Source organism: Stegodyphus dumicola, chromosome X2, assembly GCF_044657685.1.
Source record: "Stegodyphus dumicola isolate Sdum_Otavi_A_Nest chromosome X2, ASM4465768v1".
NCBI classification, from domain to species: domain Eukaryota; kingdom Metazoa; phylum Arthropoda; class Arachnida; order Araneae; family Eresidae; genus Stegodyphus; species Stegodyphus dumicola.
The window spans coordinates 165,925,056-165,949,942 of NC_140781.1; the positions used below are offsets into that span (position 1 = coordinate 165,925,056).

At 33.3% G+C, this 24,887-nt stretch overlaps 1 protein-coding gene across 1 annotated transcript in view; it reads right to left on the reverse strand.

Annotated features, from left to right (window-relative positions):
• Positions 1-4,620: 4,620 nt before the first annotated feature.
• Positions 4,621-24,887, reverse strand: part of LOC118187477 (synaptic plasticity regulator PANTS) — a 95,123-nt gene continuing 74,856 nt past the window's right edge. The window contains exon 4 of the mRNA XM_085809995.1: positions 4,621-4,958. Coding sequence (XP_085666121.1) covers positions 4,728-4,958 — 231 coding nt within the window. The 3' untranslated portion in view covers positions 4,621-4,727. The remainder of the gene's footprint in view (positions 4,959-24,887) is intronic.

The window sequence follows — 24,887 nt, forward strand, 5'->3', positions numbered from 1 at the left end:
CACTAGATCTGTTACCACTGTAACTGCTATCTCTTAATTTTGATTGGTTACGACAATAGGGACGACTGTGGCGTTGCTTGTTTAAAGCAGAAACTTGTAAGCTAAGTTCACTAACCTGTTTTTGTAAACTTTCAATCACTTCCGTTTTTACCGTTATGGATGATGCAGCAGCTATTTTGGGAGTAACAGGGTTTAATTCCCAAATCTTATCGGCCATTGTAGCCACTTTTGACAAATCTTCACTACTAACAGATATAATTCTACGCATATTAACGGGTAAACGTTGTAGCCACAATGTTTTTAGGAAAGTATCTGTTACTTTATCGCCCGCCAAATTACGCATCTCACACAGCAATTGAGATGGCTTTTTGTCACCCAGTTCTAATTCACTCAGTAATTTTGGGGTTTTTTGAGTCTCTGAATCAGCATATAATGAAATTAGTCTATTTTTCATTGCCTCATCTTTATTTCCTTGTGGTGGACTTAGCAAAATATCAGATACCTGTGACAAAATATCGGGTTCAATGGAACTTATAATCATATTTTGTTTGATCTGCACTAATTTTTGCATTTCTAAATTGTGCTTCTAGTTAAATAAACCATATTTTAGGATCTGCCTTCCAAAAAGGAGGAATTTTAACGCTTACCTTGGCGACAGATGCAGTTGTGGCTTTAATTTCGGTTTCGTCTTCGTCAGCTATTGTAGAATTCGATCACGCCGTGATACACCAGTGAAGTGTCTGGTATGCAAATGTAAGAAAATAACACTTCTCTGACTCCAATGGAACTAATATTTTATTCCTTACGAAGTTGTAGATTCTTATTCATAAGATTTATTTACATTTTACATGCACGTATAATCGCGTGACAGAAACCCGAAGTTTGTTTACTTCGTTCTTCGCAGAGACTAGAAAGTGTTGCCATTCCGCTTTAACTAAATCTAATTAGAAACTTGACGGAACTGAAGCGACACTACAGGGACCAACCGATATGCTCACGAGCCCACGAGAGTCGCTGCAGGCGATGTCGTGCTGTCAGTAAAGGCACTCGAGTCGGTCTTCTGCTGGCATAGCCCAAGGAAGACAAATTTCGCCGCACTGTCCTATCGGACACGTCCCATATGACTCGTACGTCCCATATATATCCATTCATAACGTCCAGTGTTGCTTGTCTGTGAACATTGACAACTGTACGCAGACGTCGTTGGTCTCGGTCGTTAAGTGTAGGTGGTCGGGCACTGCGCTGTCCACGGTGGGATGTTATGCCTGAAATTAGATACTCTCGGCACTGTGGATCTCGGAATGTTGAATTCCCTAACGATATCCGAAATGGAATGACCCATGCGTCTAGCTCCAACTACCATTCCGCGTTCAAAGTCTGTTAATTCTCGTCGTGCGGCCATAATCACGTCAAAGCCTCTTCACATGAATAACTTGAACACAAATGAAAGCCCTGCCAAAGCACTTCGCATTTATACATTTTCTACGCGATACCACTGCCATCTGTATATTTGCATATTGCTATCCCATGACTTTTGTCACTTCAGTGTAAATCTAATGCATATCCTAAGTCGCGCTTTCGAGACATGAAAAACGCAGTTTGAATTTTGTCCATCGGCGCAGTAGAACGGGAGATATAGCACTGTCCCATTGTTTTTAGCAGTGTACATATGTTATTTATTAAAAAGAACAAATAGAGTTTAATAATGTATATACTATATTTCTCGAATCTTGAATTTAACTTTATCAATATGTTTCTCATATGCTGATAAAGCATACATATTTTTTAGCAGTGTACATCTTTCGAAGCTCCTCAGTCGTATTCAAAATAAAATCACGACGGCTGATATTCTTATATTCAGTTGTTTACTTCTAAATTATCCATGCATTTACACGGCCAAATCAAGATTAAAAAAAAAAAAAAAAAAAAAACTTGAACTGGCCAACGGCTACATAAGGACTTTACTGGGTATTTCCTGGCCATAGGGTCCAAAACATCAACTCCATATTTCGTCGAATGTAAAAATTCACAACTTCCGGTGTATTTTTTTCATCAGATGCGATTTCCAATGTTAAGTGCATGGTACTCAAGTGTAAGGACGTCCTTGTTTTTTTTGTTTGCCCCCCCCCTTGATAAGGCGCAAGCGTTGTATTGCCATGTTTAGCAATCTTACTAGAACAGAGCTCATTCCTCATATTTTTGAAAGAATAAGGTATTTCTTTTTGAACGATTTATTGTGCCAACGCAAATTATCTCTGAATTCCTCATTCCTTTTAATAATTTCAGCGGTTCCATCAAGCGAAAAGCTGAATGTTCACCAAATGTTTCTCCAGCTGGTCTTGTTTTTTCTTTTCTCAAATAGGAAAATCCGCTAAGTACATATTTTGACTGCACATCAATAGCAAGGCAAAATTTAATGTCGAATTTGTCCGGCGTTACTGAATACATCGTCATTGGATCTTCATGGGAAATAATTGTTTATTCACTTATATTTTCGCCCGGATTATAAATATCAAGCAGTTTTCTATAAAAACATTCCAGATATCCGGAACAAGGGCAAATGGGTCAGTTTTCAGTCTTTGATATCCTGATCTAAATTTTTACTTTCCTTTTCTGATTCGTGAACAGGTTCTCCATCAGACGAATCAAATTCACTTGTTTCAGTAGTAATAAGTCAGTCCTAGTCGGATAAACTGGATGTAGTTTCGGAATGAAATTCTTCATCAAGTTCAGTTTCTGATGCAGAACTATCATCAGAAAGACTTTCAAAAACTTTCAGCATCCCTTCCTTCATTAGATATTTTCTACCAACGCTTCTAAACGACATGATAAACAGATCAGAACAAAACTAACCAAATGAAGTAAAATACATTTGTGTCTACTAAAAAATAAACTTTCTAACGAAAGCGAAATGCGCAGACATGTATTGAGCAAAAATCCCAAACAGTTCTCCCCTTCCTACTCACTTATGTGCAATATGCAATCTTTCTAACCAAAAATACACTTGTTTATCTATCAGCAAAACGGAAATAGCTAAAAAAGTCATAAAAATATTGAGAATTCTATAATTTTCTGGATACGATCAAAATAATCGAAAGCCGTAATTCTAGGTATATACAATAATACTGTCAAAAATAATTACTTAAAATGAACAAAAAAAAAAAAAAAAACACGTAATATTCGTAAGTTTTTTAGAAGTAAAAAAATATCAGAGTTATAACTAAAGAATTAAAAAAGTTACATCCAATTAAAATGAACATACAGTCAAAATGACCGTTCCCATAATTCCAGTAATAAATAATGTAAAGATTCATGTTTTGATATTTCTAAATTTTAAGAAATCAGTTTTGTAAAAATTATGAAATGTAACTTTTTATATACTCCTTCGGTCTCTATACTTACTTTTAGGAAGATGTACTCTTTATAAAAAATAAAAGTTTTAATTTCATATGAGCAAAATTGACCAAGGTATATAATTTCAAAATCTGCCATCCCTAATGCCATTTTTTTATTTGCATTGAGGGGTCGGTTTTCCCCCCCCCTTAAACGCCATCCACTGATGTTCTTTTTGATTTACCAGTGTCCTTAATTTACAGTTTTGTTACATTTAGTATGCTGAAAGAATTTTCACACAAGTAATTTATATGTTTTCAAAGTCTAAAAATATATTGTTAATATTCTCATGAAGTTTTAATACTTCAAAATCATAATCTAATAGGCATAAGGAAATTCATTACGCTACAAATATTTTTCATTTTTATTTACTCGGAATAATTGTACAAATTTTCCATGTGCCAATAATGAAGCCTGGAAGTATTTTCTAGAGCATTTCCATGAGATTCTGGGAATAAGATCTCCGTTTTCAAAAAAAATTATACTGATTAACACTTTTCACAATAAACTGCATAGAAATGCTTAACACTTAATCTTTTAACATCAGCAACCTTTTTCTAAACTGTTAATTTTATTTTTAGTTATGTACAAATGCAAACATTTTGCTCTTCCATTTGTGTATGGCCCCTGAATAAAATGTGCAACTTTAATAATAAGTATCTCAATCAAAATTTGTCATATCAGAACCAAACTTTTTATGTTTTATTTTTATATGTATAAAAATTTCCTAAATTATAAGAGTAGGGACCATAAGACTATATAAAAAGTTAAATTTCATATCTTCTAGAGAATTAACTTCTTTAAATTCTAAAATCTCGAATCACAAATCTTGATGTTATTTAAAACATTTTTGTAATTAGAAGTATATGTCTGGAACCAACAGCTGCAAAAATAAAGTTCCACATAAAGACTTGGTGGTCATGGTGCATATTGGTTACATACTAATTTTGAAGCTAGTAAAATGTTGAATTTCATAACATTTTAAAAGAAATGATACATTATTATAAAAGATTTGCATACTGAGAAATTCAATAAATCTTATATCTTGCTTCAATAAATATTATATCTAGCCTTTTCTTACCTCTCTCAAGATTAAAAAGGGAAAAAGTCACTTCTGTAAATCATAGCTGATTTTATTTTTTAGAGATGAAAAGTTTCAATATTAAAAATTTTAAAAATACATAGCAAATATGACTACTTATGTATGAGCATTTAAATAAAAACAAATTTGCAACAATGGGAAAAAATTTATTTCAGTGAGCTATTACTAAACATATACATTCAACAGCATATTTAATATATTATTTTATGGCAAATTTATTATTTTTAAAGGCTTATAATATTGAACAACTGAACCCTGGAAAAATGGGGCTTGGTGTAAGGCCTTTGTTAAGAATACTCTGAGTTTCAATTAAAAGAGAATTTTTTTTATTTTCTGCCATCCAATCCGGCATAGCAGAATTCCAGTTTTCAGGTGGTTCAGAACGGTAAGTCCACACATCATTTTCTTTTATTAACTCTTTTCTTTTTTTGAGTCTTTCATCTTCACTCTCTATAACAGACTGCTACAAAATTTCAGAGAAAAACGGTATTATCACCTTTACAACAGAGATAAAATGCACAATTTATATACATGTTGAAGAAAACTGACAAAATACTGCACTTAATTCGCCTACGTAAAAAAAAAAAAAAAAAAAAAATTAAGAGTAAAAATAGAAAGTAAAATGACAAAATAGGAATACATGAGTAATACATCATACAGTTAATAATTATATCAGCACTAAATAAATTACTTGAAATGACCTCACAGTGTAATTTTTGCATTTTAATGCACAGAAAAATTCTACTTTTGCCAAAATCTTATTGGTTAGCATGGATAATTTTTTACAAAACAAAAATCAGAAATTAAAAATCTGAATTATGACATGAAAAGTAGAATATTTTCATGATAACTACAAATTCTCATGAAGCATAATCTTTAAAAAGAAAAACAGAAGTCAACTTCAAAGGCAAGAGTGAATTAACATGTTGCCATTTTGTAGTTGCTTTATTGCCCAGTTGCTTATTTAAAATTTTAATTACACAATAATTGGCTGTTAGGAAAAGATAATTGTTTTATCATGTAAATTACCATATGAGTTTTCAAACTAACTGAATAACAATATTTTCAAGATGAGCTGAGGTAACCTACTGCAATTCAAATTGAAATAGAGTAATTATAATTATTGATTGAACAAATTTAAAGATTCATTTTTAAATGTTTTATACTTCAATTAGCTATTCAATTTCCATAAATATAAAATCTTTACATATTTTAACCCATAAAAACTGCAAATAATTTTATGGACAGCAGTTAAAGAGCAAACTAAATTGTTGCATTATATCATAACATAAAATATAACCAGAATGACTGATTTCTGCTAATTTGTGGATCTATTTCTAAAAATAAGTATTTTCATTTAAAAAGTAAATAAATAACTAAATAAAGGAGATTTTATATGAACTGTTATTTATCAAATTCATGGGTGGTATAAGATGTCCAACTTATAACCTGAAAGATCTTGGAAAAAATCCCAAGAATTTATTTGTTCCTAAACATCAGTTTAGACATTTAACAATCCATGCCATTGTAAGAGTTGTGGATGTGACTCAGTGTTTCCTAATACAAGACAGTTCCATGCTGTTAAAACAATCAACTTTATTAACACAGCTGTTTCATAAAAACACAGTAGCTACTACACCATATTCAAACTTCGCAGGACTGATGGTAAAATCAATGTGTCAGCTGGTGGCATGGCCAGCTATTATGAAACAATGTAATTTCAGCTGGAGACACTCGCAGCTGAATATAAGACAATCACAGAGTATCCTCCCATGACACAGTCACGAAACAAGAGGGGTTGATTACAAGATTCCAATTAAACATATACACATTTTCAATAAAAGTTATTCATTAAAATGTGCATATAAAATAAAATACAAGATACTATACAATAGTAATAATATAACTCAAAACTCTAACTGAAATATATAAGAGTATGGAACTCGGAATTTTATTGATGGGAGAATAAACGACCCGAAAGTTAAATTTCTGCAAAATATGTGAAACTTTATAGCTAATTGACGGAAAGAAGAGAATGACAACAGAATTTTTATAATCTCCTAAAACAAGAGTGTGCCTTTTAGTGTTTTGAGATGAGAATTTTTTAACTGTTTGATTAATAATGTTGGATGAAAAGCCCCTGTCAATAGCTATTGCTTTTAAATATTTTAGTTCTTCATCAAGGGATAGTTTGGAGGAGCAAACTTGAAGAGCACGGAAAACATAGGAATAAAATGAAGCTAACTTTTGTTTAGTCGGATGACATGATTTAAAGTGTGGTGGAAGGCAAACCGATGAAGGTTTATGGTAAACCGCAGTACTGAAGTTGGATGTGTTACGTGTGACCAGAATGTCGAGAAACGGAAGAGAATTGCAAGTCTCAAGTTCAAAAGTGAACTGAATAGCAGGATCAATAGAATTCATTGTTGAAAGAACTTTATTTAAATCATCTTTATTACCTTCAAACAGAGTAAAAGTATCGTCTATGTAGCAGAACCATGCCGGGAAGTTTAAAGTTTCAAACAACTTTGATTCATAATAATGCATGTAGATATCAGCCAGGATGGGACTGAGGGGGCTTCCCATGGCTAATCCCTCAGTTTGCTTGTAATATTTATTTTGGAAAACAAAATGTGTTTGTTTCAAACAGAGTTGAGTGAGAGAAATTAGCTCATCAATTTCGATGCAAGAGAAATGAAATTCGCGAAGTCTGGTTTCTAGACATCTTAATGCACCCTCCACTGGGACACTGGTGAATAATGATTTTACATCAAAAGAAACCATGAGTAAATTACTAGGAGAAATGTTTTTAACTTTTTTTACAAACTCTATTGAATTTTTTATGGTGTAAATGTTATTGTCTAATAGAGTTGAAAATCTAGAAACTAAATATTTAGCTAATGGATACGAGGCAGTACCTAAATTTGATACAATCTGATAGCATTTTGTGACGCATGATCATCATAGAGACAATACCTCACCATGCAATTTGCAGACCTCATCTGGCAGGGAATCCAATTTAGAATTATTAGACACATTACCTAATACAGGAAGAAACTGTGCTTACCTGAGCAGATGCAACTTCCAATATCAGATTGGCAATTTCGCCCCCTGGGGTGCTCTCCCTCAAAATTGGGGTGGAAAATTAAAAGTCCAACCTCTCTTTGGAATAGGCTCTGGCAACTATTATTTCCATGTAATATGGATATGACAACAACCGAGCATCTAGGGATCTGTAACGTGCTTTGGTATGGCTAAAGCAAAAGTTGATTCACACATAGCAAACCACAATGCAGGATCAAGAGGACTGTAAATCGGTATCTTTACTGCTGTCGTTTCCTCTATGGTAGTGTTTGAAGCAAAGAAAACGAAGTCTAGAAATAGCCAAGCTTTGAGTTAAATTTGAAACTTCATGTATGTAAATAGGTCCCAGACAAAAGCCCACTGGACGAAAGTGCACGCGACAGAAGCACACCCAAAAAAAAAAGCCCACTATGATACTTGCCCACGCAACAAATACCCACAACGATGAAAGCCCATGTTGATAAAAGACCACATAGATATAAGCCCTCGCTGATAAAAGACCACACTGATAAAAGTGCACATAATCAAAAGGGACTTATGCTTTTTTATTACTAAACCGTGTATTTATAATTTTAATTATAATAAATGGAGTATTCAGATCTGAATTTTAATGTCTCAAGTTTGTATATTTTATCACTACTTTATTTGTTTAATTGATTAGGTTGAAAACAAACTTTCTACTCTCTGATTAAGTGATTAGCTATAATGTTTCGATGATAAATCTGAAATTGCATTTTATTATTTATTTACATATTTAACTTTGGTATGTGTATGCGAAAATGAAAAATATCATTGTGGAATTTCTCACATGCTATTTTTAAGGTAATATAGCTCAGATTAAATATAATTATGTTTCATTATTAAAAGTATTAACTTTTTAATTTAAAAAAACACTTGAATTTTATTTCTTTTTAGTTTCTTTTAGTTCCTTTTTAGTTTAGGAATATTAAAACAGTTAAGCACAATGAAAACTTGGCTAAGAGATATTTTATTCTTTAATTTAGACTTAGCTTATTATCAAAGTTTAAACACATTTCTCATTGAAAGCTGTTTTGAATGTAACAATTATAATTTGGCAATTTTCTAGAGATATTTTCTTTTAGATTTCTGAATAAATTAAAACTGTCAGAAAATGAATTCCAAATGTAACCTTTTAATCTTTCAACTACAGAAATTTGGAATAGTGTTTTTAATTTTCATTTTATTTATTTATTTATTTATTTGGGGGGGATGGAACAACTCTTAGAAGTCAACATATCTAAAATTTAAGTACAATCACCTCAAACTATAGTAATAAATATGTAGCATTTTATTATAAGTAAAGATTAGAAAGAACTATGCATATAATAACATATAAAATTTTGTACTATATATTTATAGAGTCATCAGGTTCAAAGTTCATTGTTTTTAGATTCTAAGTATACATATTATATAAATTCATCATTCATTAACAGTATTATGTATAGTAATAGAAAATTAGTATTAATGTTTCAAATTCTAATTTTTTAATAATCTGTCTTGCATTTGCTGTATGTTTATTCAAGACGTATGGATATCAGTTATACAACATGAAAAATACACAGAAAGCAGCTAATCTTATATAACAGCTGATTGTGAAAGAAAAATTACAGTGCTCTTAATTGCAGTTATAGTCCTTTTAAATATCCCTATTGTAACTAGCCGTTTTCCAATTGACATTAGATTAAATTAATTCCATTATTCATTAGAAAATAATTATACTGAATTATATCTATTGACGACATTTCTAAGAGGTCGCCTTTTGAAAGAGACCTGTATTTTTGGTGAACATAAACACACATTGCCAGTGAATATCATGTTTCTAAGACCACCATATCTACAACCAAAATCCTTTAAAAACGTGAATGGTTGCATTTATAGAGGGCTCACTATATTTTTAATAAAATAAGTACATCTTCATTATACACTTGCTACATTTTGATTATCTGCCAAAGCATAGGAACAGTTGTTCTATTTCTTTAGAAGCATGTGAAATTAAAAAAAATGGACATTATATGACAAAAATGGAATTAGATTTAAAAACACACCTCTTGAACATGTCTGAAATTCATTATTCTGCTTGGAATAAATTAATCTAAAGTAAATGTTTAATAAATATTAGAACTCAAAGGCTAAGTCAGGTCAAAGTAGTTTGGGTCATTTCGTCTGAATATATCTTTTCTTAATCATAAAGTGACTTTTCGAACAGCGAATGAAACGGGAAAGACAGAATAAGTGCGAACGGCAGCGGACAAACGACACCATTTCGAACTCGGCATGAAAAGAGAATGGACAAAATGGCACTAAGCCAAGGAAAGGCCTGCCTTCGTGGAGGACATTTTAAAGGAAACTCGCTCGTATACATGTTACGCAAGGGGAAAACAATGAAAGTGCCCATGCAATCAGCCTTTCCATTGGGATTTGAACCCCGGACCGAGCTACCAGTGTTCAGCGTTTTTTACCGCTTGGCCGCTAGTGAGCCTTGTGCCTACATGAAAAGCTTAAGAAATGGATGACTGACGCTTTCTTAATGTACAGCTTTTATTCCATTTTTTATTAATTTTTATTCATCTAACTAATTATTTATTTCTTCCGATATTGAACTTTTTCTCAGATTTATTTTCAAAGGAACAATGTCTAGAAAGTTCTGCGAATTGAAAATAAATGAATAACCTCTTCGTCATCCCTAACGCGTCTAGTACGTTCAAGTGAAACTTCCGCAGGGCGGCCGTAATGCGACTCAAGCACTCTTCTACATTTTAAAACTTTTAAACATTTAAAATGTTTTCTAAATGTTTACTTGTTTGAGTTTTTATTTTTGTTTGTTCTGATACCTCCTAGAGGGTAGCACTAATCAGGCATTCTATTTCTAATTGAATTTGCACCAGGTTTTATGAATATTTGTGCCATTTTACATAAGATAGAAGACAGTGAGAGATGGCTTCATCTACTCAGCAGAAAAAGAGAAAAAATGAGGTTATGAATTGGAAAGACAAGAAGGATATACGTTTGATGAGTACAGTCCATAATAACTCGATGATTGATGTAGAAACATGGAAAAGAACTGTAAAATGCATTACATTACATGATATATATAGCGATACATAGTTGTACAGGTGCATGTTTTATGGCATTATTTATTGTAATGGGAACGGGCATCATGTTTCAGAACATTACATATTGCAGTAGATAAAAGCGTGATGAAGATGATAAAGGCGTAATGTAGATGATGTTCTTTCAAGGCATATTTGCAAACATGATCTGTTTACATCAGTGTTTACTATCAAAATTAAGTTAGCACTATAAAATTGTTTACAAAGCTTACTTCATTCTGCATATTTATGCTTACTGCTCACATTTAAATATTGTTGTATAGATGTGCTGACACTTTAGCTACTCAGTATTGACGAATGAGTTCCTAAAGTATCAGTGCAACCATACAACAATACTTAAATTGTTGTGTTGATATTTTAACAACTCAATCGACAAAATATTGAGTTGCTAAAGTATCAGCACAACTAATAAACTTAACATTTCAAGGTAATAAATTAAACAGAGGTGTAGAGTTACTCACTGTGTAATTCTAAGTAACTGTTGGAATTGAAGAATCTTAAGAACTGATAAGCGAGTAATCTCTTGAGTAAGATAGAAGGGTAAACTAACCCTTTATTATTCCAAGTAAAATTTAGCAAAACTCCGTCTTGGAGTGTACAATAAAGCCGACACTTGGGCTTTGAACTTAAGAGATTAAGAATAATAGTAAACTAATCTAAACTAAAGAGGTATGGCCGAAGCTATCAAAATTGTAACAGAGTTGGCCCCTTAACATTAATAGACTGCGAAGCTATCAAGGGCCTAAAGTATGGCCGAGCGTGATAATACGAGGGCCATCCAGGAAGTAGATTACGTTTCCGTCTGTGTCCGCTAGGGGCGGGGCTAGCGCGGCCATCTTGGGGTCAGAGCGTTGCGCAGCTCAGTCTGCATCTAGCCGTGCTAGTGAGAGGTTCGTGCTGTGCTCCGTTCAGATACTGTGACGGTTTGAAATGTCTGCGTTAATTGAAAATCCCGCGAGCTGCGAGGTGTGCTCAGTAATAAGGTTTCTGACTGCAAAAAACTGTAAACCAATAGAAATCTATCGGCAGCTTCGTGAAGTGTATGGGGACAACATTATCACTGAAGGTGGAGTGCGTCAGTGGGTCATAAGATTTCAAAATGGCCGAACCAATGTTCACGACGAAGATCGAAGTGGGAGACCCAGCATAGTGACCGCCGAACTTCTCGAAAAAGTCGATGCTAAAGTCCGTGAAAATCGAAATTTCACAATAACGGAACTTTCTTTGAGTTTTCCACAAATTTCGCGAAGTTTGTTGCACGAAATCATCAGCGAAAAGCTTGGTTACCACAAGTTTTGTGCAAGATGGATTCCAAAAATCTTGACAGAGGACCACAAAAATCAGCGAATGGCTGCAGCGTTGAACTTTTTGGACACTTACCATAAGGATGGTGACTCTTTACTCGATCGCATCGTTACTGGTGACGAAACATGGGTGAAACATGTGAACTGTGAAACGAAATTGCAATCAATGCAGTGGGGGCACACAAGTTCTCCCCAAAAACCCAAGAAATGCATGCAAACAATGTCGGCAAGGAAGATGATGGCGACTGTTTTTTGGGACAGAAAAGGTGTAATTTTGGTGGACTTCCTGGAAAGAGGCACTACAATAAACTCTCAAAGGTATTGCCAAACTCTCCAAAAACTCAGAAGAGCAATTCAAAACAAGCGCAGAGGAATGTTGAGCTCTAAGATCTTGTTGATTCACGACAACGCCCGGCCCCACACGGCAAATGTCACTCGTAAAGTTCTTGAATCTTTTAAGTGGGAGTTGTTTCCTCATCCGCCGTACAGTCCCGACCTGGCACCGAGCGACTTCCACCTATTCCCAGCAATGAAGAAGTGGCTGGCTATGCAGCGTTTTGATGACGACGCACAGCTGCAAGAAGAGGTAACGAAGTGGTTGAAGGCGCAGGCGGCCGAATTTTTCGACGAAGGAATTTCCAAGCTCGTACATCGCTACGATAAATGCCTTAATTTGTATGGTGACTATGTAGAAAAGTAGTATTTGAGTGTGGCTTTCATCTGTATATAATAAAATTTGTTTCCTATACTTTGTTTATTTTTTTATTCCAAAACGTAATCTACTTTCTGGATAGCCCTCGTAGCTTATGAGAGAGTAGCCTAAAAAGGTGGACGCGTGTAGCCAGAATACTCGGTATCTCTCTCACTAAGACCGAAGTACTTCGCGGTTAAATACCGCTCTTCCTTATTATGTATTCAGATGTGATTCTAAAACTACGTTCTGGCCGGAAGTATTAAGTTGAAGTTAAGAATCGATAGGAAAAGAACTTTATCTCAGTATTAATAAAATTAACATAATTCTTACAGAGGAATTCAAGATTAGCCTAACACGCTTTCTCAGACAATTAACTTACTGGCGCACTTATGCAACGGCCGCAAATGGCTAAACCCTGACAGCAGAAGTTGATGTAGCCAATTCTCGCATTCCCTTTCAATCGCAAAAGCTTCGCCTTAAATACTCTTAACTCATTTGCATCCTAAACTTGTTTACTTACTCACTTATTTAAATTTGGGTGAGGAAGCGGAAAGTAGAATTGACAGTACAGGCTGAAATAATACATAACAGGATAGTATTTTCTCCCTCCTTCCAGCATGCTTTTGTGGTGTAACGGTTAGCACACCCGGTGCATATTCGAGAGGTTCAAGAGTCCCAGCGAGCACATTGCTCATTTTTCACGTCTCCAGCATGACGCCTGAACTAAAAAAAAAAGGTGGTGGATGATGATTCTTCTCCAACAAGATTTGACAACTGGGTCCCCTAATACCCAGTCGTCTTTAAAAGGGGGAGTATATAAGGTATTTTTCTCCTTCCTTCCAGAATGCCTTCGTGGTGTAACGGTTAGTACAATCGGCTCATATTCAAGAGATCCAGGCTCAAGTCTCGAAGAAGGCACCGCTTATTTTTCATGTCTCCCGCATTGAAGAACACATTTTTCTGTGAACCAAAAAGGTATCCTTCCAAAAGTAGAAAACAGCATAATGAAAAATTGTTAAGAAAATCAATAACTGTTCCATAATCGCTTGATAATAGTTTTATATTTTGATAATGATATTAAATATTGTTCATTTGAGACAGATTAAGAAAAAGACCATTCATTCAAAAAATATATTTTAGAAACCTAATAACTTTACAGTAAGAACTAAAGATCCGTAAAGTATAAAATTCTATATTTAATTCAACTTGGCTCAGTCTAGACCAGTGATTCTCAACAGTTTTTCCATCATGTGCCCTTTTCACCATTGCTAAACGATCATTCAACCTCTCCTTCCCAAAACTTGAAAAGTACATATGCATTTGTTTAAATATGGATTATTTTTAATGTAAATTAAACAAGTATAAAACATGTTGGTAGATACCAAAATTTGAATAAAAGTGCTTTTTTATATTCATAAACTATATCTAAATACTCAATACATAAAGAAAAGGTTGACTAAATTACTCTCTGAAACTGTTAACTTCCCCTTAGGGCTGTTCCTCCTAATTGAGGACCCATAGTCTAGACAGAATTAGTTTTTAATAGTGACTGAATGTACAGATAATTAAATTTGTCACAATTCTCTTATACTAACTTTTGCTATATAAAACTTCAGATTACGTGCATGTTTTTTGAAAATAAAAGTTAAGACACAAATTAAAAAAAAATTATGTTTAAAATTTGATGTTGAATTCAAAAACGTTTATTTGGTAGCCAGACCTAATAAACCTAAGAAATTTGAAGTATACCTTACTTGTTCTTACTAACTTCTGCTTAATGAATTATTCTTAGGAAAGAACCTTAAAAACTGATGAAACATTTATGCTAGAAAACAAGATATTAGAAACTTTTGAACTCATTCAATAAGGGAAAAAAATGTTTCAAAACATAGCTCCATAATTAAGCATTTTTTCTACTTGATCGCCAATACACAAGGTTTATAAGAAATATCTCCTACAGGCTATGTGGCCACTATTTCTGTGTTTTCAGAATTTGAAATTCGTAATGCATTTCGAGGTGAAGAAAATGACCTTAATTTGATAGTTTTTCTAAATAATAAATTTTTACATGTTTTGTGTTTCTTTTTCTTAATCTATGCAAAATAATATTTAACATGTAATAACAGCATAAAACCCACAAAAGTTTCAGTGAAATTCAGTTTCTAAATGCTGTTTAAATTTGCTTCATTAAAAGTTTTTGTATATAAAAAAATTATGGTAAATTAAAATGAACTCTTTTTCAAGCATTTACAGTTAATTGAGCAACATAATATTTTTATTGAAATAAAAATTATTTTTAATGTGCAAGATTATTTTTCTTACAACACTGGTCTCATGGCTCTTAAATCCTCTTGTTCTTGAGTTCAGAAACCTTTGTTATTAAAATTATTCGAATAGTTCAACTTTTATATGGTTTCATAATTTTCATTTTAACTTTCATATGGTAGCGTTTTCAACCATATGAAAGTTAAAATGAAAAATATTACTTTTTGCATAAATATTAATGTATGTAATAATTTAATTTTTTTAGAAATAGTTCAGTAGTTTTACTTTTAAACAATGGCATTGCTTCGATTTAACAGACATGTTTAATTAGTTCATCAAAAAGTTGGTAGAGACACTATCAAATCAGGAATTAGCATATTTTTCCACTCTGCAGTTTTACTGCAAAAACAGTGAATTATCCCTTTAAAAATGGTTAAGAAATAGTTAATTCCTTTCGCTTTCCAGTTAGTGAAATTTTTAAAATAATTGAAATTCTAACTAAATCCTTAGATAAAAAGTTATTCAAGAGCTGGACTAAAGAAATGCAGGAAAGGGGTTAACTTCAGTTACAAGCGGAATTTCAGATATTGTTATTTTCTAGTAACTAACAAAAAACATTCAAAATACTCTTTAATTTATTCCTGACCAACCTTTAATTGCTCTCTTGCCACCCCCTCCCTTCTGAGGCCATTCTTTGGCACCTCATGTTCGATAGGGGACAAAGCAATTAAACAAGGCTGTCATCTCTTTAACTGCTTTTTCACACAGCTGGGGGCAAAAGAAAAGGAATGCAATGGTTTCCCGCCTGAATAGCCAGCGGCCAGTTAGAAAACTGCATGACAAAAGCCCACAAGACGAATGCCCACTTAAAAACAGCACACATTTTCAGGAAATCCTAAATAGCTATGACTCCCTGAAAAATTTTACGAGCAATAATTATTATGATTAAAAATGAAATTTCAAGTGGGAATGAAATTAATTTATGTAAAATCCAACTTGTCAAAATTTAATTAGATTATTTGAAACCGTGCTTTTAATTCACCATTAAAACAGTGTCTGTGATAGCGCACACAAAATGTTTTCCTAAACATAATAGAATGCGGTACTTTTATTTTTTTCGTTGAAATAAAAGTTTGGCTTTAATTCTCCATATTAAATTCATTATATGCAAAATTTTTTGCAAAGTTAAATTATTCATAAATTATTCTCTCTATATGATGAAAATTTACATACATTTTATACTCCTTATAATTTTGTAGAATTAAAAGAAGCAGTGTGGCCAGTATTCCCTTTCACCTCCCTTTGTCGGACTTATATGAGGGCACTTCCATTTGTCGCGTAAATATAAAAACAAAATTACACATACATGTATATGTTTTTAATTACATTATTTTGATTGACTCTCTGTTCTATATACATATAGGATTTTAATTCAGCTGGAGCCCAAAATGAAACATGTTCTGCTACTTATAAATTTATTGTTCAATTATTTGTCATTGATTTATTTTATCTTTATTCATGAATCTGCTTTGTGAAGCTGAAGAAAAAAGAGAAAAAATATTAATTTTAACGTAGCATATATATCGGTGTGGGTTTTTGTCAGTGTGGGCTTTTATCAGTGTGCGCTTATGTCTATGTGAGCTTTTATCAATGTGGGCTTTTATCTGTGTGGGCTTTTATCAATGTGCACTTTTATCATGCGGGTATTAGTCAAGTGGGCAATTATCCCAGTGGAGCTTTTTTTGCGGGCTTTTGTTGCATGTGCTTTTGTGCAGTGGGCTTTTGTCTGGTCACCAGATAGGTCACCACTGTAAAGAGTTGTGGATGTGACTTGGTGTTAGTTCCTACAAGACATGACTCCATGTTGCTAAAATAATCAACGTTATTAACACAATTGTTTCAGAAAATTGTTGTATTTTTCTGTATGAAAATTTAGAGGGACAATGCTCTACCTCATAAGTAAAAATACAGGGACAAGTCTATTTAACCAGTAACTGAATAAGTAACCAGTAACTGAATAAATGGGTATCTTGCTAATTTAGAGAGAAATTGCCAAAAGTCACCAAACTTGGTGACCATGAGGCGACATTTTGGTTTGGTCCTTATATCACCATAATAGGTATAGTAACTGAATAACTGTTCTTGATGTTCTGTGTAACTGTAACCATATGTGGCCCTCATATTCCTTCCAGTAATTTTGAAAAGTACAGTCAAAAGTCTTTAATCTGGATGTCCACAATCCGGAATGATCTATAATCCGGACCTCAAAGCTACAAACTTTCTGCGCATGTGTAAATGCATAATGCGTTTACGCATGCACATAATACCTTTACGCATGCGCATAATACGTTTACGCATGCATGTTTAATGTATAACGGACGGTATAAGCTAAGCTAAAATTATCAAATTATCTATTTCAGTTAATGTTGCAGATTGCGTTGTTCCTTAATCTTCGAAATGGATCCAGCTTATTATTTTTTGCAGACTTAGAGAAATTTTATAAAAAGTAAGCTTGAACTTTCGATTATATCAAAAAGAGTTTCCAATTTCCAATTCTGGAGTTGCCAAAGGATCTACAAAGCAAAAGCATGTTTCAATGTCCATTGAACAAAAAGTGGAATTGCTGCAAAAAATGGATAAAGGCATGGTGATTTGTTTCTCTAACTATTCCGAAATCTGTTTATCAATTTCACGCTGCTCTGCGGGGGAGGGGGGACGTCGCGGCGCGCAATGAACTGGAAGTTGATCTGTCAGCACTATCCTCATCTTCAGGGCAGATGTTTTTATTTTATTCGACTTATAATTCCTCACTAAATGTAATGTTTCATCTCGATGTACTCCGATATAATTTAAATCAATTTCCTTGTCATTATAAATATCAAAATTACACATCAAATAGTTTTCTGGTTGCAATTTTCTAATTTCGACTATGCGCAATGTATGCTCTACGCATGCGCGTGTTGAAAGAAGTGTTTATTAAAGTAAACAAATAAATATTAAGCTTTTTTTTTTGTAAATTTTGATACCTTTTAGATCATAATTGTGGTTTCATATTTTTAATTTGATGATTTCTGCACGCCATCTTACCAGATTTAAACTGATGATCTATAATCCAGAAAAACCGATAATACGGAATTGGCGAAGTCCGGATGAGTCCAGATTAAAGACTTACTAGTCTTTAATCTGTACTAGTCTCTACTAGTCTAGTACTTGACTGTACTAGTCTTTTCTTGGTGGCCGGATGAACACTATATAAGACCAGAGAATTGTTAGCTGTGAGTTCAGAATACTGAGATATCTCTGAATTAGCTTTTCTCTTTAGATGCACTTTGCATTTCATTGTGTTTAACATTCTTGTTAGTATGAAGTGTAACTACTGACTGTACTCTGTGATACTGTGGAGTTAAAATCGCAATAACAACCTTGTATTTAGCGTACATATATTAAAACACTCAATCGATTTCGAGGGCAGCTAAAGGTCCCTCCTCATCAAGAGAATGAAATTACTATAAAAGGAAAAAGGAGAAAAATAAAGCATTGGCAAAGGAATCTCAGAAACAAGTGGTCGTAAACAGATTTTGAATCAGATTTAGACTGACCGCCTACTTTTACTGAGCCAGGCTATCTGATCAAACATATAAAACATAGATTAAAAAGAAAACAAATCAGCGAAGTCAAAATATAGGGAGCGAGGGGCAACTGCACCTTAACACACCAAGGCTGAAGCTCGAATATAGGGAAATCTTGGATCTCATCTTTACAGCTGGCATTAACTACAAAGAGTTCTAACCAGTATCCTGAAAATTATAACCATTTAAACATTTGCTTGGTTTTAAAAGTAATCAAAGATGTACTTTTAGTACATCGTCGCACAAGGCGAAAGTTCAAAATGAGAGTTCATAAGTATGTAAAATAAGAACGAAAGATGTTCTTCGTCTTGTGCTACGCTGGCGTGGAGGCAGTCAGAGGAGAAGTCTTGTGAGCTTGAGAAGGCACCTGCTTGGTCAACATCGAAATCAGCAAAGTTCATTAAAAGTTCTTAATTTAACGATAAAAACAATATGTAATAAATTTATGTATATTCCTTTAAAACATAGTCCATAGTGATGAGATTGACACTATTTACACAATGACACAAATGAGACAAGATGACTTTACACAATAATATTTAAATGAAAAAAGAAAAACTTAAACTTGTAGGCGTGGCTTCTGAGAACCAATGTGGTACTCACGAGTACGAAACAGAAAAACACCAGAAGTGAAAAACCACCAGAGTGGAAAATTCTCGAGTAAATAAAGTATGTACTAACTACAAGTTGAAGTGCACTATATACAAGATGATGATTAAATGAGTGAAACCATTAAGTTGCAGTTGTGGAATTGTAGTTAATCAAACTATAATTCCAAATCAATATTCGTAAAATAGTCAAAAGTGGCTATGCCTACTTCTATTTTACTCATCAATGATTTTGCTGTTTTGAATTTTTGTATGAATTCTTTAGCCTCGTTTATGTGAGTTTTAATCCATGAAAAGACTGAAGTTTCGTTTTCACTATTGGTGCTTAAGTTATTTGTTGTCCAAGCTGATTTAGTTGGTTCATTTGAAAGGGTGGGGTAGCTTTATATTGAAATCTATTGTGTTCTTCTGCTGCTTTTTTGGCTTTTGCTGCAGCAATGGCTTTTTGAATGTTATTAGGGTGTTTTACACAACCTTTATAAATCAAGACATGGTTTTCTCCACAAAGGGCACAGCATGCAGGTTTGTTGTCCTCTTTCTTTTAAGTACAGGTGTAAGTTTCGTGAGGCTTTGCACATTTCATGCACCTCGCTGTATAATGACATAATTCGCTCGTATGGCCATAACGTTGGCATTTATGACATTGTATGGGGCCCTTTTTTGATTTGTAAGAGGCGATAAAAATGTCTAATCCTCTTAATTTCTTAATATCATAGACTTTTTTTGCCTTCAATACTTCGTTTGCATTCAACTTGAAAAAGTGGAAGTTTCAATGTATTGCTGTCTTTTACTGTGGCGAGTTGTCGAACTTTAAGGACAGGAATTCCATTTTGATGCAGTTCCTGCTTGATTAATTCAGTATTTGAATTTTTGGGAAGTTTTTTGATAACCACTTTTAATGGTTTTTCATGATTTGGTTTAAAACTGTGGTATTGGATTCCATGCTGTTGCAGTAAGCTTGTGATAAATCTAAAGTGATCAGAGTCATAGACTCTAATAGTTAAAGTTTCTCCTTTCATATTTCCTAAGTAATGGGAGGCCCACCAGCGGCCGAGCGGTAAAGTCGCTGAACACTGGTAGTTCGGTCCGAGGTTCGAATCCCGCGAACGGGCTGGCTGCATGGGTGTTTTCGTGGTTTTCCCCATGTGTAACGTGTATACGAGCCAGTTTCCCTTAGAAAGTCCTCCACGAAGGCACCCCTCCCCTTAGGCAGATAGCCCTAGTGTGCTTTGCCATAATTAAATACACACCACACACCTAAGTAATGGGTGATACCGTGACTTCCGATTTTGGCTTTTAGCTTATCCCAGTTCCCGGTGAAATTATCGAGAACAATAGGAGGAACATGTTGTTTTTTAATTTGAAAAATCTGAGTGTCTGGAGTTTTTCTTCCGTTTGGTCATCATTATTTAAAGTGGAGAATTTGTTAGCTTGAGGGGCTTCTTTTGGAGAGTTGTCCATAATTGGACGTTTTTTCTTAGTTTTTGATGTTTTTGAAGTTGAGGGAATATTTTTATCATCTTTTTCATCCTTACTATTTTCAGCGATGGATTTAGAAGATTCATTTATGTTTTTACTTTTCTTTTCACGTTCTTTTAGTAAAATTTCAAAATATTCAATTTCTTTTTCGAGATTTGCTTTTTCACGAAGACTCTCTTCGGAATCATCCCTAGTTCTAAATGCACTTGTGAACTTAGTGAAGTGATCCATTTTTAAATCATAGATCCTTTTCCTAATGGCCTCAGTGGACGGTAAAGGAGTCTTGAATAAATCCGAGACATTTTCCTCCATGTTGGGAACCACAGATTAAACCAAGCAAATGCTAGATGACAGAATACTCACCAGAATTCAAGATGATCGGATCCAAAGTAGAGCAATCAATATATTATCGTTCATATTATGAAACTCAAATAAACATCAAAAGAACTTTCTCGCACTTCGTTAATATTATTACTCAGAATGCACAAAAAGTACAACAAATAACGCTTACCTTTTGGAATTGACGAACACTCGTTCATTAAAAGAACGATAATTTTTTCTATAGGGAAAGCAACCTCTGTAACGGCATTTTATACCTTCCGGTAGTACCAAACATGAGGAGGCAACGCCATCTATCGGCAAAAATAATAAAGAATTATGATAATAGAATTTTAAAGGCATTAGGAAGGACTGGATTGGACTTAAAATCATTCACTAAACATGTTAAATTCTTGTAAATATGAAGTGCCTCAAGAAAATCCAATTCACCAACGGAAGAAGCCTTTTGGATAATTTTTGCAAAACCAAAATCAAAATTATGATTAAATTTCCAACTATGATACGCTATTGAAGACTTGTTAATTTCACCTTTTTGGACATAAAATTCATGTTCCTTGATACGAAACTTTAACCCTCTTTTTGTTTGGCCAATATATCTCAAGTCACACTGACACGATATATTATAAATTCTCCAAGAATTAAAGTCAGAAACGCAATCTTTTAGAATCGAACTGTGAATTTTATTAATAGGGGAGTATATGACTTGAAAATTGAATTTCTGGAGAATCCGTGTAACTTTATAACTAACAGAAAGATAAAATGGAAGCACAACAAGGTCATTAATATTATTTCTAACAGTGGAATGTCTTCTTTGATGGGAATCTGAAAATTTTTTAACGGCTTTATCAATGATCACGGGAGAAAATCCTCGATCAATAGCAACTGCTCTCAAATAATTAAGTTCATTGGTAAGCAAAGATTCTGAGGAGCAAACTTTGAGTGCGCAACTTGGTGTGTGAAGGTGCAGTTGCCACTCGCTCCCTATTTTTTGACTTCCCTGATTTGTTTGCTTTTTAGTCTATGTTTTATATGTTTGATCAGATAGCCTGGCTCAGTAAAAGTAGGCGGCCAGTGTAAATCTGATTCAAAATCCGGTTACGACGACGTGCAGTGCTAATAACGACCACATGTTTCTGACACTCCTTTGCCAATGCTTCATTTTTCTTCTTTTTTTCCCCTTTCTAGTAATTTCGTTCTCCTGATGAGGAGAGACCTTTAGCTGCCCTCGAAATCGATTGAGTGTTTTAATATATGTACACTAAATACAAGGTTGTTATTGCGATTTTAATTGTCACATTGGCGTGTTTCTCTTCTATTCTACCTGTAGGAGTATTTCTGTGGAAAGTTCCAGAATTTTAAAGTGTTTCTTTTAACAAAATAAACTTTACTTTCTTTTAACAAAATAAACTTAAATGAATGAATGAATTTCATTCATTAGGAATTTATTTCTTATTTAATGCAAAACTATTCCCTTTATATTACAATTTTAAAACACTATGAGCACATTCATTGCCTTTATGGTTTCTTTATAAAAACTTCTAGTAAAAAAATATATTAAATATTATATACTTCTATTTTCTGCTATATACACACAAACTTAAAAGTTTCAAGCTATAAAATTAATCAAAAAGGCAAATATGGGAGACTTTAAAAACCTAGTAAATAATTAGCAATCATGCAATTAGATACATAACTATATTAACTGATACATGATTACTCTACATAATATTATACATAATGCATACTATAGAAATAAAAATCCATAATATTAACCCTCCAAGCATTATGGGTTTAACCTGAAATTTCAAAGTTCCTCAAAATGTCATAAATAAATTGTATTTTCTTGATTATAATCAAAAATCACCTCTCTCACTTTGTACCTTGATTCCTTTTCTTCCAATATACATCCAACCCGAAACTGAATATAATAAATGCTGGCAGAAATTTTCATATGTAATGAATATGAAAGCCACTGTTAAATATAGAATTTTACATCCATATAACTGAGAGGGTTAATGTATCCATTCTTTTAAATACAAAAGTAAATACCTTAATAAATTTAAATTTCAAATTAGACTTTAGTTATCCTAGAATACTTCAAAGTGGTAAAATTTTCTCGCAGCATCGATTTTAACCATTTCTTCAATAAATCTGGTTGTTTAGCAAAATCTGTACTACTAACATTTTAGGGCCGTCGTTATAATTTTCTCGGCATAACAGCACACATCACTTTAAAGGTATAACGAAAATTGACAAAAAAAAATAGAGGTTAAATTAAACATACAGACACACTATTACTTAACCTACTAAAACAACACTGTGGATCACTAGTGTGTCCTGTCATAACCAAGGACAAAATTCCCCTAACTTGCTACTGCCATCTGGATGACGTCATCAGGATGGACTTGGTTTGACCACAGGAGATATCTTTCCTATAATATCTTTCACACCTCATCGAGATAGCCAACAGTTTGTGGCATCACTAAATTTCCAGCCTTCAAGGGAGGCTTCTGTTTAAGAAGGTATTTCCAGTATCATGAAATAACAAACATCTTACTGTTTCACTTTTGTGCAAATGATAATGGTATGGAAAAAAGTAATTCTTTAGTTACAGGAAATTTACAAAAATCAAAGTATTTCAAACATGTTAAAACTTTTCCATTAGAATATAAAGCAACCAAGAAAGCAGGGATGACTATGGACATTTTTACAGAATGGGCTCGGGAAAATAGACAACATTATGAGGCGACAAGACTGCAAAATTTTACTTTTTATGGGTCAATCGACTGTCCATCCTCAAACAACAGACTTCTAGCAAAACATGAAAATTGCTTTCTTTACAACAAATTATATACAGTACAAAGTCCGAAATCTGGACTCGTCGGGACTTTAGCGATTCCGGATTTGGGATTTTTCTGAATAGATCATCAATTTAAATCTGGTAAGATGGCATGCAGAAATTATACAATTAAAAATATGAAATCGTAATTTATGAAATAGAGAACAATAATTATCTAAAAATTATCAAAATTTACAAAAAAAGCTTAATATTTATTTGTTTGCTTTATTAAACATTTCTTTCAATGTAGGTTGTTTAAGTTGCTTCCATAAAAAATTCTAACAGTTCCTTTTTTTTAAGTCATATACAGTTGACTTTCCAATGCCATACTCCTCGCATAATTTTGAGATGGATATGCCTTTATCCATTTTTTGCAGCAATTCCACTTTTTATTTAATGGACATTGAAACATGGTTTTGCTTTATAGATCCTTTGGCAGCTCCAGAACTGGAAACTCTTTTCGATATAATCGAAAGTTCAAGCTTAATTTTTATAAAATTGCTGTAATAATAACAGTCTGCAAAAAATAATAAGATGGATCAAATTAGAAGATTAAGGAGCAGCGCAGTCTGCTACATTAACCTTTGATGCGCACGATATTATTTTTATAATTTTAACTAAAAACTCCAGAAATTGAATATTATGATCCTAGAGACAAATATGAATTTAAAAAAATCTACTCTTGCCCACTGTTCTGTGGGTGGTGGTCGCACTGTGAAACCACTGCACGTCTAGGACTTTGAAACTTACAGTAGTAGGAAAAAAACTTACAATTTTCCGCGTGCGTTTCCAATAAATGACGAAATTTACGGATTTTAAAAAAATGTATGTAAGAATTACATTAATTTTTTTCATTATTTTACAAAGTAAATCGTCAGAAAAAATTAAAAAATAAACATTTATGTAATTTTTCTACAGCAGTGAAAATATAAGTACCTACATGATAAGGACATTTGGATAAATGGATTAAAAAACTCAATAAAATAAGGATAAAAAAGAACTCAGTGGTTTTTTTTTTAT